The sequence below is a fragment of the Sander vitreus genome, chromosome 18, assembly GCF_031162955.1.
Source record: "Sander vitreus isolate 19-12246 chromosome 18, sanVit1, whole genome shotgun sequence".
Classification (NCBI taxonomy): domain Eukaryota; kingdom Metazoa; phylum Chordata; class Actinopteri; order Perciformes; family Percidae; genus Sander; species Sander vitreus.
In genome coordinates, this window is record NC_135872.1 from 23,004,716 (window position 1) to 23,024,407 (window position 19,692).

Consider the following 19,692-nt stretch of genomic DNA (forward strand, 5'->3'; position numbering starts at 1 on the left):
AGTCAATTTAGACAAATAAAGATTGTTTTATTTTAAATCCTAACCCTCTATCTTTTCAAACCGCTGCAAAATTGTGTTTGGCTTTGTTGCCATTTTCCTTTTTCTTTTTTACGTCTTTCTTTAATGGCTCAATCATTCTTTCTTTTTTTGCAGAATTGTTTTTTTGTTTGTTAGTGCAGTGGTTTTGAATGTAATTTTCTTGTTTTACTGCCTGGATGTGAATAATATTGTTTTACTGCTTTAGGCAGCAAAAATCACATACAGAAGCCTACAGGGAACAAAGTAAAGATATGAATACGCACTACAACTAGCAATCACACAGGGTGACCTTCAAAATGGCTATAACAAAGTAGAATATTGACTTTAAACATATTGATTACCTGGCAGGCGGAGCAGGACAGAGTCACCCTTCTCTCCAGCTCGGTCAGAATCTCCTCCTTCAGCGTGTTCAGCTGGTTTCCGTCTGCTCCGTCCGGCTCGTTGCCCCCTCCATTCACCAGGTGGTTGTTGATGTTGAGGAGGGTCTGGTCATGGACCTGAGCAAGCAAATGTCCACATAGTACTGTCAAATGGTCTATCCTTCCGTTACATATAAATATAAAAACTGTAAAAAACAGAGAAATCAATGAATCAAACAAAATACTTTGGAAATTCGGTTTGTTACATAAGCCCATGCTCCATTCCCTAGCAGAAATTATAAGAACAAACAGAAATAAGAAATAAAGTAGAAGGAGAAATACATAAACAGAATAATAAATATGTATGTAAAAATGCAATAAAAATATGTGCATTACAGTAAAATGTGTAGCTTAAGCACATATGTAAAAATAGCGATATGAGTCGGCTACTTCTGATTTAGCGCGCCGCTAACTTGAATGGGTATGAAATGATTTAATTGTGCAGCTCCTCTAGACTTTCTGAATGGATCAAATTCTGATAGAGAAACAACTAGTTTCCTGGGGGTTGTGACGCTCCAAAAGATGATTTACAGACGTTTCTTTTACCATGCATATTTTTGGGGGGCAGATCACACGACGTTGCAATTCTACCGTTTGGCCGCTATGTTCAATTTGCTTTAAGGCCTGGCTCGGCGTCAGTGGCAAATCATCAGCGTTGTCACAACTTGTAGTTTAAACACGAGCTCAACTGAGAGAGCCACCGCTAGAGTTACTAGCATTAGCATTAGCTAAGGCTGGTCATTGGACTCTGTGTCTTTAGGCTTCTTAAAGGGTAACTACTGTTTTTTTGTTTTTCAACCTGGGCCCTATTTTCCTATGTTTAAGTGTCTAACCGACTGATATGAACAACAATGTTTGAAATCGGTCCAGTATTAAGCGTGAACACTGTAACTGGCAGCCACAGACCGGGCTGCAATGTAACCCTATGGGGCAAATGTGCATCGTCAATTTGGTCCACTAAAACTGCTTTATTTGCCACTGACAGGCTCAGATTAATATTCTAAGTGTCTTACAACATGATGGAAAGGATCCCTATAGAGACAGACCTTTTAAAGACCTTTCTGTTTAACCAGAAACAGCTCTGAGGTTCTTCTCCGGGAACCATCACTTCTCCGGGAACCATCACTTCTCCGGGAACCATCACCTTATCGTGGTGGAGAGGTTTGTGTGTCCCTATGAACCTGAGGGCTGTGTTGTCTGGAGCTTTGTGCTCCTGGTAGGGTCTCCCAAGGCAAAGTGGTCTCAGGTGAGGGGCCAGACAAAGAATGGTTCAAAAATCCTATGAAAAATCGAGGAAGGGATGAAGTGACCCTGCCCGGAGGAAGCCCGGGGCCCCCGTCTGGAGCCAGGCCCAGATGGAGGGCTCGTCAGCGAGCGTCTGGTGGCCGGGTTTGCCACGGAGCCCGGTCGGGCACAGCCCGAAAAAAGCTACGTGGCGGACATCCCTCCATCCCATGGGCCCACCACCTGTGGGAGGAACCGCTGGGAGTCGGGTGCGCTGCCACATGGGTGGCAGTGAAGGTCAGGGGCCTCGACGGACCAGACCCGGGCAGCAGAGGCTGGCTCTGGGGGACGTGGAATGTCACCTCTCTGTGGGGGAAAGGAGCCGGAACTTGTGCGGGAGGTGGAGCGCTACCGGTTAGATCTGGTGGGGCTTACCTCTACGCACAGTCTTGGTTCTGGAACCATACTCCTGGATAGGGGGTTGGACTCTTTTCTTCTCCGGAGTTGCCCAGGGTGTGAGGCGCCGGGCGGGTGTGGGGATACTCACAAGCCCCCGGCTGAGCGCCCGCTACGTTGGAGTTTAACCCGGTGGGACGAGAGGGTCGCCTCCCTACGCCTGCGGGTTGTGGGGGAAAACTCTGACTGTTGTTTGTGCATATGCACCAAACAAGAGTTCAGAGTATTCGACCTTCTTGGAGACCTTGAGTGGAGTCCTGCATGGGGCTCCAGTCGGGGAGACTCCATAGTTCTGCTGGGGGGACTTCAACGCGCACGTGGGTAATGATGGAGACACATGGAGGCGTGATTGGGAGGAACGGCCTCCTGATCTAAACCAGAGTGGTTGTTTGTTGTTGGACTTCTGTGCTAGTCATGGATTGTCTATAACTGAACACCATGTTCGAACTATAGGGATGCTCATAAGTGTACTTGGTACCAGAGCACCCTAGGCCAAAGGTCAATGATCGATTTTATAATCGTTTCATCTGATCTGAGGCCATATGTTTTGGACACTCGGGTGAAGAGAGGGGCGGAGCTGTCAACCGATCACCATCTGGTGGTGAGTTGGGTCAGGGGGTGGGGGAAGACTCTGGACAGACCTGGTAAGCCCAAACGGGTAGTGCGGGTAAATTGGGAACGTCTGAAGGAGGCCCCTGTCCGACTTCAACTCACACCTCCGGCGGAGCTTTTCGTGCATCCCTGTGGAGGCTGGGGGCATTGAACCTGAGTGGACGATGTTCAAAGTTTCCATTGCTGAAGCTGCGGTGAGGAGCTGTGGTCTTAGGGTCTTAGGTGCCTCAAGGGGCGGTAACCCACGAACACCGTGGTGGACACCGGTGGTCAGGGAAGCCGTCCGACTGAAGAAGGAGTCTTTCCGGGATATGTTATCCCAGACGACTCCGGAGGCAGTTGCAAGGTACCGAAGGGCCCGAAGGGCTGCAGCCTCTGCCGTGAAAGAGGCAAAGCAGCGTGTGTGGGAGAAGTTCGGAGAAGACATGGAGAAGGACTTTCGGTCGGCATCTGGAAAACCGTTCGCCACCTCAGGATTGGGAAGCGGGGAACCATCCAAGCTGTGTACAGTAAGGATGGGGACGCTGTTGACCTCAACTGAGGAGGTAATAGAGGCGGTGGAAGGAGCACTTTGAGGAACTCCTAAATCCGACTAATCGCCCTCTATGGTAGAGGCAGAGCTGGAGGATGAGGGGGGGATTGGCATCAATTTCCCTGGTGGAGGTTGCTGAGGTAGTTAAACAACTCCACAGTGGCAAAGCCCCAGGAATTGATGAGATCCGTCCAGAAATGCTTAAAGCTCTGGGTGTGGAGGGGTTGTCTTGGTTGACACGCCTCTTCAACATTGCGTGGAAGTCTGGGACGGTGCCTAAGGAGTGGCAGACCGGGGTGGTGGTTCCCCTTTTTAAAAAGGGGGACCAGAGGGTGTGTGCCAATTACAGGGGTATCACACTTCTCAGCCTCCCGGTAAAGTCTACTCCAAGGTGCTGGAAAGGAGGGGTTCGGTCGATGAGTCGAATCTCAGGTTGAAGAGGAACAATGCAGATTCCGTCCTGGTCGTGGAACAACGGACCAGATCTTTACTCTCGCAAGGATCCTGGAGGGAGCCTGGGAGTATGCCCAACCAGTCTACATGTGTTTTGTGGATCTGGAGAAGGCGTATGACCGGGTGCCCGGGAGATACTGTGGGAGGTGCTGCGGGAGTACAGGGTGAGGGGTCCCTTCTCAGGGCCATCAATCTCTGTACGACCAAAGCGAGAGCTGTGTCCGGGTTCTCGGCAGTAAGTCGGACTCGTTTCAGGTGAGAGTTGGCCTCCGCCAGGAGCTGCGCTTTGTCACCAATCCTGTTTGTAGTATTTATGGACAGGATATCGAGCGTAGTCGGGGTGGAGAGGGGTTGCAGTTCGGTGGGCTGGGGATCTCATCGCTGCTTTTTGCAGATGATGTGGTCCTGATGGCATCATCGGCCTGTGACCTTCAGCACTCACTGGATCGGTTCGCAGCCGAGTGTGAAGCGGCTGGGATGAGGATCAGCACCTCTAAATCGGAGGCCATGGTTCTCAGCAGGAAACCGATGGAGTGCCTTCTCCAGGTAGGGAATGAGTCCTTACCCCCAAGTGAAGGAGTTCAAGTACCTTGGGGTCTTGTTCGCGAGTGAGGGGACAATGGAGCGGGAGATTGGTCGGAGAATCGGCACAGCAGGTGCGGTATTACATTCAATTTATCGCACCGTTGTGACGAAAAGAGAGCTGAGCCAGAAGGCAAAGCTCTCAATCTACCCGGTCAGTTTTTGTTCCTACCCTCACCTATGGTCATGAAGGCTGGGTCATGACCGAAAGAACAAGATCCAGGGTACAAGCGGCCGAAATGGGTTTCCTCAGGAGGGTAGCTGGCGTCTCCCTTAGAGATAGGGTGAGAAGCTCAGTTATCCGTGAGGAGCTCGGAGTAGAGCAGCTGCTCCTTTGCGTCGAAAGGAGCCAGTTGAGGTGGTTCGGGCATCTGGTAAGGATGCCCCCTGGGCGCCTCCCTAGGGAGGTGTTCCAGGCACGTCCAGCTGGGAGGAGGCCTCGGGGGAGACCCAGGACTAGGTGGAGGGATTATATCTCTAACCTGGCCTGGGAACGCCTCGGGATCCCCCAGTCGGAGCTGGTTAATGTGGCCCGGGAAAGGGAAGTTTGGGGTCCCCTGCTGGAGCTGCTACCCCCGCGACCCGACCCCGGATAAGCGGATGAAGATGGATGGATGGATGGATGGATAGCTCTGAGGTTGCTAGCACTAAACCCACCAGACTCCATTTGAAAAAACAATACTTTAGCGTGAATAGAGCCAACATATTTTCACATGTAATTCAATAAACTATGTGTTTGTTTCCACCAAAACTAGATTTGTGATTGTTGGAAAAATGGAAAGACGACCCTAAATGTCTTTTCATAGTTTTATTTTGTTTTTGTCAACTCTGAATGAAGTATATGTCTCGATGCTAAAATGAAAAAACGAGCACGTACATACAAGCTGGACAATTGCCCTATAAACTTACATTGTAGCTTGTTTCGCCGCTGCCGACCTCAGCGATCTCGCTTAATACTGAACCAATGTCAAAGACTGTTGTTCCCATCAGTCACTTAGACACAAAAACATGGGAAAATAGGGCCCAGGTTGAAAAAAACATTAGTAACCCTTTAATATTAGGCATGTCGTCGTGAAAAGTCAAGTACCCAGAGCCCACTGTGTCAGGGAAGTTCCCGAGGCAGGTGAAATGAGATGTGAGACTATACAAATGTTAATATAAAGATTGACACGGAGGAGCCTCTGGAAGAACGTCTACTCCAGGCACTGCTCACTAGCGCCCCCGGAATGACTTCCAACCCTAACAGATTTGGTTTACCTGTGTTCTGTTGTAGAGATGGTCCAGCTTGGTTTGGATGCTGTTGATGGTTTCCTTCATGTGTGGCTGAGCTGAATCAGCAGGGACAACAGCCCCATTCAGACCAGGCCTATACAGGAGAATAGTTGAGATTTCCTAAGGTTTTGGCTCACATTTATCATAAAAAGATGTATATGTTAAATAGTATATGACATCAAAGTGGAGCAAGAAATAGATTACCAAATAGAAAATGTATCATGTACACAGGAAAGTGGTGTGTGGAGAGGCAACGCATTGTCATGAACGGGTTTGTATGATGTCGTACAAAATTAGGCGGCCGAGCTGGTCACGTAACGAACGGTCACATGACAGTTAAGTTTAGCATTTTTAAGATTATTTTATTAGACAGGACAAATTGAGACGTGAAACGGGAGAGAGAGAGGGAACGGCATGGAGCAAAGGGCCAAACCCGCGGCCGCTGCGGTAAGGACTGAGCCTTCGTACATGGGGCACACGCTCAACCAGGTGGGCTATCCAGGCGCCACACGTTTAGCCGTTTTTACAGTTACATTTAGCTTTTTAGGGGCCGTAGCAGTTGAGATGACAGATGAGCGGTACCAAAACAAGTTAAGAATAAAAAAGAGATTGTTGCTTGGATTAAAAAAACACCCAGGACATGAACAAATGTGTTTTCTGGCTGAGAGTCTTGTGTTTTCCCCGGGGTGCAAACTCCGCTGCCCCAGCTTGAAAGCGCTGTGTTTTATGACCCATCCATCCACCCCGACCTCCTCCCTATGTGGACCAGAGTGGTCTTATACAGCAGCAGTTATCGTGGTGCATACGTAAATACATGGAATACATACATACATTCCACTGTTTTACTTTTCGTAGCTATATGTACAAATGGTTCATGAGAACAGCTTGGGAGAGGATGGGTTTAGTCTAAATTTACTTGATTCTGCCTGTGCACAGTTTAAGTCAAAGGACACATTCTGTGTATTTATGCAGCATCCCATTACGTTCTGAATGAGGATTAACTATTTATATCTTACTACCCTACCCACATCACTGCATATATGCTAATAAACAAATATATCCTCTATTTAAACCAAGCTGCTGAAATAAACTGCAATAAACATGAACTGATACACAGTGTGCTACTCATTCCACAGTGTACTGGGTGATATCAGTACAGCAAAACTAGCAAATCTGAGTTTCTTGATTGTAAACAGGATTTTGGATGAAATAAAACATGATGTTCTGAAAACAAGATTCACGTACAGCCTCTGGTTCATGCTGTGGATGGTGGTCTGCATGTTATGCAGGTCTTTGCTAAGACCACGGATGGTTTCCTCCAGCTGTCTGATCTTCTCAGAGTCACCTGGAGACAAAGAACAACAGCCAATATGAGAGAGGAAATGTGGAGTTTAACTCTTAAGATTTTAAATTTACTGCTTGCAAAATACAAACTCAACAAAGAATGGAACCTTTAATATTTACAGTATTGAAAGAGCTGTTAAAATTGCTGAAAAGCCTTTCTCTCAATCAGCTTTCTATAAGAAGCGATTATGTCCTGCATGAACATGACATTTTCCGACAAACTTTAAAGCTATAGTGCGTAGTTTCTGTCGCCCCATGAGGAATTCTAAGTAATGACAACAACACTGTCATTGCCTCCACATGACACAAGAATTCCGTGAATGCGCACCATCCCCACCCCTAATCAACGCAGTTGCTTGTAACCAAGGAGGACACGGAGGATTAAAAAAACATGATGGACTCTTCAGAAGAGGTAATTATATTCACTTGAGTTTCTGCGCGCGAAAGTCACCGGACGACATCATTTTGTAAGCATAGCCGTACTGTAAAGCTTAGATCGGGCCCAAAAAAATCAAGCCCGACCCTACCCGAGCCCATACACGTTGTGTCCGAGCCCAGCCCGGCCCAACACATTAACTGTTATTATGAGCACGAGCCCAATTTAAACCCGACAATTTTTTAATAGCCTACGTGGGCCGTTATAACTGACGTTCTCGATTACAATTCCGAGTTGTTTGAACTACAAAAATCTGTTTAAAATTATCTTAATGAATAATGCAACAAAGACAAAGCATGTAAACTGCGCTGTTTGTTTATTCAGACTGGAATGGATCGCAAATGGATCCGAATGAAGAAACGTAAAAACAAAACTCGACCCTAGCTCCCTCAGCCAAATAGTGTGGGTAACAGATCAAGGCAGCAACATAATCAAAGCCCTGGAAGCATATAGGAGACTTTCTTGTCTCGATCACCTAATTAATACTGTCCTACGCACTGGCCGACAACGCGCCGGATATAGGAGAGACCACATCTGCTGCTAAAGGACTCGTAAGATATCTGAAACAATCTGGCCTGGTTGCGCAATTATTGAAGACAGTGCTACAGATGGAGGAGACACGATTTAGCACAGTTTACCTCACACTCAAGTCAGTGCAGGACACTTCTCCCCACCCAATTAGGCTAATAAAGTAGTGATTAAAAAAACACGAATGCTTGATCAAGGCCCGGCCCGATGATAGTGGCATTTTTCTAATAAGTTAGATTTTTATTAGTATTTTTGATGCTATAAAAACGGTGTTAAACGTCATGATTGACAGCTGTGATCGACTCGCATTTGGTAAGGTGGGTGTATGGGCGGAGCTTTGAGTCCGCGGCTCCACAGCCAGATCATATGTGTATCATGTGTGACTATACAATCATGTGTAGACTCTGGCTCCGAAATTACAAGATGGCAGTGGTCATCCATTCTTTATATACAGTCTATGCACCACCCACATACAGTCATAGTGAAACCAAAATGAGTAATGACTAATGCCCCCCCAAAGTTTAACTTTGATTGTTGCTTATATAGTCATGAATATTTAAATATAGTCATGAATATTTAATCTTGTAGAGGAATACTTTAGATTAAAACAAAGTTTTTAGGGGCTTTAAGTGAAAGTCAGATTGGATTCAAGAGTTTTCCAGCTGTAGTTGTTCCCAGATCTATTTAAAGTTGTCAGTTTGCTTTAAATATTGATTGATTGATTAATTGATTGGTTGATTGACTGTTTGATACTTGAGACTGACAACATACATACATGTTACGTTTTGATACTATTTCACAAAATGAATGCATGCATCCTGATAACATGAAACCATATTTGAAGTAGCTGCCATTTGGATTTCATGGAGCCTTCTCTACGGTCTCTACCTTCTCCTCCCTGTCTGCCGCCTGGGTTGTGGCCCGTCTGCGTGACGCTGGGTTGTCCTCCATTGACCTGGGTGTTGGTGGTTCCCTTTGGCCCATCCTGGCAGTCTTCCCCAGAGTAACCATGGCAACATTTCCACTCCATTTCTGTCACCATCTTGTAAGCTACCTTATACCGTGGCCTCCTGAATGTCCGGTAGCTGAGGATGAAATGGAAATTTCAGATATAAAATCTCATCTGGACTTTTATTTGTTCCGATCTGACAAAGACTTAACACTTATAACATGGACTTATGACTTCATTTTTTAGCCATGGCTCTTCCAATGGCGATGTTGGTCTGATGGTTACCAGTCCACTCCAGATTGAAATATCTCTAGCTATTAAATGGATTGTGATGAAATTTTGTACAGACATGTATATGGTCCTAACAGGATGAATCCTACTGAATGTAGTGATCCACTAACTTTTCGTCAAGTCAAAAATGGAATACAAGTTTATGGTTTATGACCACATTCCTGCACAACATACCTGACATAGCTAACGTTAACATGCTAGCATGCTTAGCTAAGATCGTGAACATGGTAGACATTAAACCACCTTAACATCAGCATGTTAGCATTATCATTGTTAGCATCAGGGGTAGATGCATAGACAGTATATAAGAATGGACCAACAGATCCCGTTGCTCTGGACGGAGACCAGTGAAGGCTATTAGAAGCACTTTGAGCATGGTTGAGCGTTACTGCGCAGCCTCCAACTGAGAGAGACGACGTAAATGTGCTGTGAGGAACGTGTCTGAAAGTTGTAAGTCTTCTGGTAGCTGTGCCAAGAGAAATCTCAATCATTCCGAATATTGCAGAGACGGAGAGGTATATGTAAGGAGATAATATAGGCACAGGCTAATTATTGCTAACTAAAATGCTAGTTAACATTAGTAATTACACTTAAACAACTAATGTGAGACAAAACTGTCTGCAAGCTACTCCTGTACTATACGGTACTTCCTCTACTATGCGACAGTAAGTCGCGTGGTTATGGCACAATCTTTAGCCTATTTTTACAAAAACATCTACTAAGGAGCCATAACGTGAGATACAAGGTAATGGGGCCTTTTATACATTGTCGTGTTTCTTTAGAAATAAACAATGGACAAATAGAGTCTTTAAATGTAAAGTTATTCGCCGTCAAAGTGGCGCCAAAATGAAAGGCAGTCAATGGAATGCTAACGGGAGGTGATGGCTTATTAGCATCAAAATGGCGCCATAGGAGGTTCGCGGTCCGAGGAGAGGCTTACCCCCTTGGGTAGATGCATAGACTGTGTAAGTGAAGCCAAAACATCTGGGTCACCCCCCTGGTGGCTGGCTGCAGTATAAGTCATAAACCCCGCCCCCTCTGTTAGCAATTTGGACATGCACCAAGCCTTAAAAAATCAATGTACACGTCAAATACATTTTTCCCAAAGATAGTGTCTGTCATTTTAGGTAGTTCTGATCAGGCTGATGTTTGTAAAAGTGTTAACTTTTCTGATAAGGTTGGTTTTTATTAGTTATTTGATGCTATAAAAACGGGTTAAAACGTCATGACTCTGGCTCCGAAAGTACAAGATGGCGGCGCCTGTATCCGGGATATTTTGGCTTCACTTTTATACAGTGGGAGAAAGTGGAAGTGTGTCGTCTATCTTCTTTTTTTTTTTACAGTCTATGGTTAGCATGTTTAGTGACTAGTTTAGGACTTAAACTAAGCAGACTTGTGCCAGACCATGACATTGAGACTTAAAATGTGTAGTGAGATCCTGATGACTAAGTCAAGGACCCATAGCGGCCCCTAAACCCGTATTGAATACCAACGCTGTACACTGTTGATATTAATGTGCACTGAGTAATTGGATGTCTGGGAAATAGCTCCAAGTCATTGATTGATGATGGATGGGATTAAGAGTGCTTTGTAAACTTTAGAATGTTATTTCTGTACCATTTTCCAAAAGAAATCAACCCCATCCAGCACTAAATCTTTTTTATCCTCAAAGATGATTCATCTGAAAAAATATATATGGATGTTTTATTTGGATAGCTCCTTTGTAGTTTTATCATTATTTGTGTCATTTAGCTCTGTGACTGAAGAGACTCCCTGTTACAGTAACAGTGCAATAAATAGACCAGAATTGGCCGGATGTCTCACTACAGAGTTATGGCAGCGTCACAGGAAAATTAACAAGCCCTGACTGGGAACGTTTAGCAGGTTGCTCTCTTCTTTATGCCAACCCACAAACATCACTGTAGGTACAGCAGAGGCTTTTCTGTGCCATATTAAAGACTTCATCTTCCAGCTCTCCGCTCTGAGAGCGTGAGAAAAAGGGATCCACATACTCTCTGATGAAAAAACAAAAACTAGGGCCTGGAGAAGTGGCAAGAGGAGGAGTTGGTTGAGCTGGAGAAAGAGTACGAAAGTAGGAGAGCCATAAAAAAAAAGAAAGAAAGACAGAGTAAGAAGAAGAGATTGTTTTTACAGGGTAGGAGACTAGACTGTGGTGCCTGGAACCCCTGCTGACTTCATTCTTAGCATAGCCCAGGTTTAGGCCAAGGCCCCTGGCAGGCATGGGGATCAGGCAGCCTGGCCAGGGTCAGACAACATGGCGAAAACTTCAAAAGAGGGAAAAACATCAGGAGCTCATAATTAATTTTGCCTCGCATACACAACAACCACATTCGGGAAATTATTCAATCGATCATATCTATAGTAAATCTGCTCCAATACTTGTAACATTGGATATTCCCAGGTCTGCACCAGGCATAGAGACAGAGCGCATATGAAAACCATGCCCAACAAAGGTGAAAACAAACAGCGCCACAATATGCAACAGCTAACGACTAACAACGTGCCTGTAGCTAGCTAAAAACATCAGATTTAACCCGTTTTCTAAGTTTTTTTATTTTAGAAATATGGGTTTCTTTTAAGCAAATTGCCCCAAAATAACATGGATGCATGGATGTACGTTGTATGGAACCCATTCAACGATCTTAGCAGGTAAAATAATAAAATAAATGATTACTTTCACTGAATTTTGAATTCTGGGTGTTTTCTTCAATTTTATAGCATTTCAAAAAATAATTGGTTTCAAAACATCATCCTGACTAAACTTTGACATATAGCAGTCTGGGATCCACTCAACATCCTCTGAGCTTAACTATTAGTCAAAGTAATTCATAATTTCTGCTTTTTTTTAAAACTCAAAAATAAAATATAATGTCATATACATTAGGTTTATTGACCATGAATGTATAAAATGTTTTTTTTTTTAAAAGAGTCCAAAACTTTTTAAAGGAACACGCCAACTTATTGGGACTTTAGCTTATTCACCGTATCCCCCAGAGTTAGATAAGTCCATACCCTTCTCATCTCCGTGCGTGTTGTAACTCTGTCTGACGCCCCCAGCGCTAGCTTAGCCTACCACAGATCCTGGAGGTAACCGGTTCCAACTAGTCTACTGCTCCCAATAAGTGACAAAATTACGCCAACATGTTCCTGTTTACATGTTATGATTTGTATAGTCACAGGGTGTACAAATAACAAGGTCACTATGCTTTTACTATCTAGTAATTGTTGACTCTATTACCCCAACTCTGAGTGAACTCCAGGCGAACTCTGCTCCTCACCACCATGGATGTATTAAGCTCACCACAGGGCTTCAGGTGCTGCTAGCAAATCACTCTGCCCAAGTAGCAGAAGTAGCAGTGCTTCGCCTTTCTGAGAATATAGTTCCCGGTTTGTATACGGTTAGAAGACGGCTGTGTCTCATATACCATACCTTGTTATTTGTACACGCTGTGACTATACAAATTACAACATGTAAATAGGAATATGTTGGCGTTATTTTGTCACTTATTGGTGCAGCCTAGCAGTAGGCTAGTTGGAACCAGTTACCTTCAGGATCTGTGCTAACCAGGCTAGCAGTGGGGGCGAGTTACAACACGCATGGAGATGAGAAGGGTATGTATCGACTTGTCTAACTCTGGGGGTTACGGTGAATAAGCTAAAGTCCAAATAAGTCGGCGTGTTCCTTTAAAAAAGCGATAATAACGTTGGTCGGAGGGGTGGACAAACAAAAAAGTTCATTTTCATTTTTGACGAAAGGACAAAAATTTCAGCGTTTTACAGTATGTCCTCACATCTAAACCAGAGAACGTCTCTCGTGGTTTTAAACATAAAAGCCGCAGTTTTAAACGTGTCTATAAGATTGTAAAACAGTGACAGTTTGGTTAGCCTTAAGCAACAAAATGACTTAGTTAAGTTTAGCAAAAGAATGTTGTTTGGGTTAAAATCAGGTGTTACTTACGTGACTCAATCCCCGCTCTCCTTGGTTACAGTCATGTGTTTGTTTGACCCATCCACCACCCAACCTGCCTAGTTCTGAAGAACTTGGCGCTCCTCTACTTTGTCACATTACTTTCTGCTTTGCTCCTGTCATAATTACTACCGCTACTAGAGGGCGCCGCCACTAAAAAACACAAAGATGAGTCGTAATTGCTTTTTGAACAAAGGACCTATGGGAGCATGTTTGGGGAGAGGACAGTCTCCAGAGAGGACAGGTTAGCTGTTGCCGATGCAAGGCATTTGCAAACATAAAACTGCCTAGCTTTCGGATTTATCCACATTCCTCTATGATACAAGCTGCATACTGTGTACAAAACTTAACTTACAGATATAAAGTCAATCTAACACTGACCTTTGGATATTTGACTTGGTAACAAAATGCTTGCTGCACAACGTTGGGCATAACGTTAGCTTGGTGTCAGAATTCCACAGTCTTCCCATTCTCCCTGCTGATTCCTCACTCGGTTCGGCAGCTTATAAAAATATAGTAATGGGTTCTTTACCGTGTTTTGTTTGTTTATTGTTTATTATAGGTAGTACATCCCACCACACAGCAGCTTTTAGGCATTTTTCTGTTGTTTGCTAGCAGGTTTGGATGGGACTTAAATGTGCTCTGTCTCTATACTGAAGGTCCACCATAGTAATGTGTGTGAGATTGAAACCACTACCCCTTTATTGAGAATAACCAGACCAATACTGAGCTGTAGCTATGTCCGTAGTAGTGTTTGTTCTGGCTACACACAAGTCCAGTCACAACCAGACACCTTTTTCTGATCAGACTCTCATGAGAAAATGAAAAAAGCGGAGTGAATTTGTTATCCATAGACAGGAAACAGGGGGAAGAAGATGGCTGGACAGAGGATACAAACTTCTGTGGAACAGAGGGCAGAAAGTTGGAGGAGCAAGATTGAATACAAATTAGGCCGTATTTGCATGGGATTAGTATCATCTGGGGACCTCGTGGGATTTAGAAATAACTCCCCCACATCTGAGTTTGGTGAAGAACATTCGCACGAGATAAGCGAAGCCTGCCAGTAGAGGTTATAAAAGGGCGCATACCCTATCCCCGCCGCGGCGACAGCCCTCAGATAAAGCCATGGAGGGTCTTTGGTCGGGCAGTGGTCCAGACTAGGTTGGCCATGAAGCCCCCCGCGATCCCATCCTCGCGAGAGGGATAAAAAGGTGCACAGGAAACAAAAACCTTGCAAAAATTATATACGAACCTGCCAAATCACAGACATGTGGGTTCGCACAGGACTAATATCACAGAACCTCGGTGTTCGGTAGGTATGGTAGGTCATTTGCGGGGGAATTTCTACTTGATAAATTACAGACTTGGCCGATTCGCACGAGATTAAGATCACAGACAACTTCCGTAAATATAACAAATGACTAGAGGCCACCAGGTAAGACTAATCCCGTGTGAATAGGGCTTAAGATTCCAGCAACAGGGAAGAAGAATCAGAGAAGATATGAAATAGAAGAGAGGGCATAGATACTTACGCAACTCGAGGACATTGGCCCCAGGTACAGCGTTGGTAGTCTGGTTTGATGTACGTCTCCACCCCATCCTCCATCACACAGCTAACAGTGCGTGTCACCACGTAAGCACACCAGTTCCTATGAAAGCACACACACAAGCAGCCAAAGCGAATGACAAATGAATGACTGTGTGATGACTGGCGGTTTACTGTAAGTTTAGAGTCAGGCGTTGACACAAACATAGCAGAACTCTTACACACTCTCAGTATACACTCTGCTGCCCTTTGTTTCCAGGCAAAAAGATGACAGATTTGATTAAAAAAAAAATTATAATCAAAAAGCAGGTCACTTGTTTGCCTCTAAGGCTCCACTGTGAGTTTCCAGATCAGTATCTCAAACCCCGGACTTCGATTATTATTCTGTACAACATCCGAGAGAAATTGTCCGCTGGTGCAAATGTCAGATCAGTTTGGGATAACTGCGTGATTTTAACAATGGCTACCATTGTATGGCTTCCCATCTCTACACCAACCAACCCACACAAAGACACACACACACACACACACACACACACACACACACACACACACACACACACACACACACACACTGCATAGACATGTGAAATAACTATCATTGGTTATATTCATTCCACACAGCTGGAAAACCAACATGGAGCTAAAAGTGGCTGCGTAGAGCTACTTAAAACAATACATTGATTCCTTTGTATTAAAGGTAATATACTGTATATAACTTATGATTGGACACTGCTTTCATGCAGAAGGTTTAACTCTTACTCCAATTCAGATTTGAATTGATTTTGTGGCCATATACGTTAATATAGTGAACGTGTTAGCAAAAAACGTTTTCACACATCCAGCAGACACGGAGCAACATTAGCATTTATATGGAGTCTTGTTTCCGACCTCTTGGCGAATGTAAGTGGAATATTCACTCCCCATTTGAGTACTTTTTCACTCTCCTCCAACTCCCGAGAGAAATTATCTAGTTCACAGCTGCCAAAGGTTCCACTATGTCCACCAGCTAATCACTAACTTGTCTGCAAATGTCGGTCCCCAAGCGTACAATGTTTTCTTTTTATGGAATACCAGCTGCCTGCTGCGCCTGAAATAGCGCTGGATTCGTCACTACGAGCAACTTTTCACATTACATTTGATCCATTGTTAATAAAAACATATTGATCATAGATCTTAATTCATATTTAAACGTAATCCTATTCTTAATCCTTCCTCAAATACTAACTTTAAATAGTCCCTGTGAAGTGAAGGCTGTCCAAAATGATTCCACATTACCAAAAATGTCCTCATAAACAATGTCTTTAAACATACCTAGACCCACAGTTCGCTTTCTATCATCATTTTCATATTACCCACAATCCCCATCCACTGCTCTTTCCCAGGTGGTTATTATGGCCTATTAGTGTCACTCTCAGATTGATCAGAGCAGGGCTATGAAGGCTTTACAGATAAAAGTTGGAGCGTACAAGGAGTTCCTTCATGCTGGAAAGTCAATCAACAGCTTTGCTCACTCTGTCTGTCTTCCTCTCTGTCAGTCTGTCTTTCTATGTCTCCTCCTGTCTGTCTTTCTTTCTTTCTTTCTGTCTTCATTTCTGTCAGTCTGTTTTTCTATATCTCTTTCTGTCTTTCTTTCTGTCTCTATTGCACTACATGTCTCCCTCTGTGTAACTCATTTTTCTTTCCTTTTTAGGCTCCCTGTCTACGTGGATCTCTTTCTTCCACTCACTGTTTTATTTTTCAAGAGGAACTATAGTCAGGCGTTCGATTAGCCACATTGTTGATCGTATAACTATTTATTTTGATGTTCCTTGCCTTTGTGATTTCCTGTGATAGTTATTGGGTATCCATTAGTTTTAATGTATTATTTGTCCTGTGAAGCACTTTGTTACTTTGTCTCTTGTTGAGTTTGTGTCTGTGATAAGTGCTATATCAATAAACTTTACTTATTTACTTACTTTTTATGGCCTATATATGTGTGTCAAAGCCTCTCTCTCCTGTTCGTCTCAGTTCTCACAACCCTCTCTCCCCTCTTATCTCAGTGGTTATCAACATCGCCCTACAACAAGAAGATCCTGGACTTAAACCCCCGGGGGACGATGAAGCCAGAAGCTCATGGAGGCGTACCCCCACGCCGAGTCTCAAACCCAAATGGTTCACAGACGTTACAGCCACACCATGACTCAGTTCCACCCCGTTCAATCCCTCTGTCCATGGACGTCCCCTTTCTCACCCCTCTCCTCCACCCTTTTTACCCCTCTCCTTGACTCAAATCCTTCCACCGAACACAACCCTGCCAAATCACAATCCTTTAATACAGCGCGGGAAGAAGTATTCAGATCCTTTACTTAAGTTCAAGTACTAATACCACACTGTAAAAAAAATACTCTGTTACAAGTAAAAGTCCTGCATTGAAAGGGTTAGTATGTAAGTGTGTCAGTATCTTCAGGAAAATGAACTTAAAGCTTTAGTGCGTAACGTTTTGATATTAATGGATGTCCGTTACATTCAAGCCGTTGTCAAATGAGTTACTACAAAGCTAATTTAGACTATCAGCTCCACAAAACTTCCCGCGCAGATGCTAAAGTGAAGATAATTACCTCTTCTGAAGGGTCCATAATGTTTTTTTAATCCTCCGTGTCCTCCTTGGCTACTAGCTACTGCGTGGAGAAGGGGTGGGGGTGGTGCGCGATCACGGAAGGCTTGTGTCACGTGGACGCAACGTCCAACGTAATGTTGTCATTACTTAGAATTCCTCATGGGGGCAACAGAAACTATGCACTATAGCTTTAAAGTAATAACAGTAAGAGTAATGCAGAAAAATCCTCAAATTTTAGAAAGTGGAAGCGATCAAAACAGTTCTGTTTAATCATCTAATCATTTCAGCTGGACTTGTAGGCCGTTATATTGTTGGGTAGTTTAATTTTTTAATAAAACATCGTATTTTATAAAATACATGTTTTTTGTGTGTAAAAATCCTTATTTGTAAAGTAACTAGTAACTAAAGCTGTCAGATTAATGTAGTGGAGTAAAAAGCAGTGTTGTAATGTAACAAAGTACAAATTCTTTGTTACTGTACTTAGAAAAAGTTCAATGTTCACGTATCTGTACTTTACTTTGTTATTTATATTCCTGGAATCTTTTACTTTTACTCCGATACATTTCCCCTAAGCGCCTCCGTTACTCGTTACTTGCAAGAAATGTTTTCGTACATTGATGAAAAAATTGTGTATGTTTTTCTCTTTGTCGATGTCAGACTTTGAATTTGAGGTTTAAGAAGGTGTGGAAATGTTATGCTTCACTATAAGAAAGCCACAATGAAGTTCACAATCAAAGTTTTACTCTTACTTTATTCTTCTAATAGTTAAGTACTATCATACAATTACTTTTGATACTGAAGTACAGTAAATACCAGATACTTTGAGACTTTTACTCAAGTAATATTCTGAAAGGTGACTTTCAGAATAGTCTACCAAGTCATTTTCTGGTAAGATACTTGCTTTCAAGTACTTTATACAAGACTGTAAAAGAAAAAAAAGTACAATATTTCCCTCTGTGATGTAGTGGAGTAGAAGTAGAAAGTGGCATGAAAAGAAAAGACTTAAGTAAAGTACAAGTACATCACATTTGTACTTAAGTACAGTGCTTTAGCAAATGTACATTCATCACTGCTTTTATACCGTACAACTGTGTGGTTTATTAGTGCTCTCACTCTTTCCGTCTCTTTTAATTCACCCCTCTCTACCTGCGTCCGTCTCTGTTTCTTATCTCCTCCTTTCTCACCATTTCTACTTGTTTCGCTATCTCGCCCTCTGTGTGACTACACCTCTCCCCCGTTCTCCTGAGACCGTGATCCTCCCCTTCATTCCACAACTCATCCGAATGACAGAAAGAGTTAAATCATGTTTAGCCCCCCCCCCTCTCCCGTACCTAATGACCTCCTGTTCCTCTCACTACTGTACGTGGAAACGTGAACAGGACTGATAAACTGTCAGACTGTACTGTTAAGGGTTTTCTCAATGATCACAGGGAACATTCAAAGGGTTGGTTGTGCTACATTATATATGTATAGATTTAAAAACACATTTTCTCCCTTTCCTCTGGTGGTCTGACTCGAGACGCCAATTTGAGGACTTGAGACTTGCTTGACTTACATTGATAAATGACTCGACTTGACTTTGACTTGTTATTCAAGATTTGAGACTTGACTTTGACTTGTTATTCAAGACTTGAGACTTGACTTTGACTTGTTATCCAAAATCTGCTTTGAGTGTAGCGTACTACCAGTTTGAAAATCAGTTTTTACGTTTTTGGTTCGGTGCACAACTAGGCAGGCCAAAGTCCACCTAAATTGATATGCGGGCCGGATCAAAATATGGGAGGGGCCGGATTTGGAACCACGGGGCCTTGAGTTTGAAACGTGCACTAAAGGTAAGTATGAAAATAAGTTTTATTTTTGATTATTTGGGTGAACTGAGCCTTTGACATAAAAAAAAGCCAGAGTCAAAGTGTAAGAAGGAATTGTAGCTGCAGCTTGATCTTTAACAAACTTGAAAAGTCAGTATGCGTCATTTTTCTTTTAATTTGATATAAGACATTTTTTTTATTAGAGATTATATGTGTGATGGTTGCTTTTTTTTTGCAAAGGAAGACAGAATGTATTCTTGGAGAGTCACAGCTTTATGAGAAAAACACACACACACAAGAGTACAAGAGTATGGATTGCAAATAAATAGCTTGTCCAGAAACTTTTCACTTTGTCAGTTTTGCTGAATATGTTTATTCACAGTATATCGTGTTGCTTTGAGCTGATTTGAAATCAAATCTAATTTGGGGGGGGGGGGGAGGAATAAGTGAAAGATGTTTGGCTGAAATCAAGCAGCGTTCATGCATCCAAACAGCTCTGTAATTCCCCTTCCAAAGAGCTGCGGTTCTTCACAGTGATCCACACGGCCTCCTCTCGCAATGCGTTGAATTGTATCACGTTTTGCTTCGCTCATTCTGTGGTTTGTTACGTTGCA

At 43.4% G+C, this 19,692-nt stretch overlaps 1 protein-coding gene across 1 annotated transcript in view; it reads right to left on the reverse strand.

Annotated features, from left to right (window-relative positions):
• emilin1a (elastin microfibril interfacer 1a) overlaps positions 1 to 19,692 on the reverse strand; it is a 48,775-nt gene that overhangs the window by 11,988 nt on the left and 17,095 nt on the right. The window contains exons 2-6 of the mRNA XM_078275321.1: positions 14,658 to 14,774; positions 8,786 to 8,982; positions 6,835 to 6,934; positions 5,575 to 5,683; positions 381 to 536 (exon numbers count right to left, since the gene is read on the reverse strand). Of these exons, the coding sequence (XP_078131447.1) occupies positions 381 to 536; positions 5,575 to 5,683; positions 6,835 to 6,934; positions 8,786 to 8,982; positions 14,658 to 14,774 (679 nt within the window). The remainder of the gene's footprint in view (positions 1 to 380; positions 537 to 5,574; positions 5,684 to 6,834; positions 6,935 to 8,785; positions 8,983 to 14,657; positions 14,775 to 19,692) is intronic.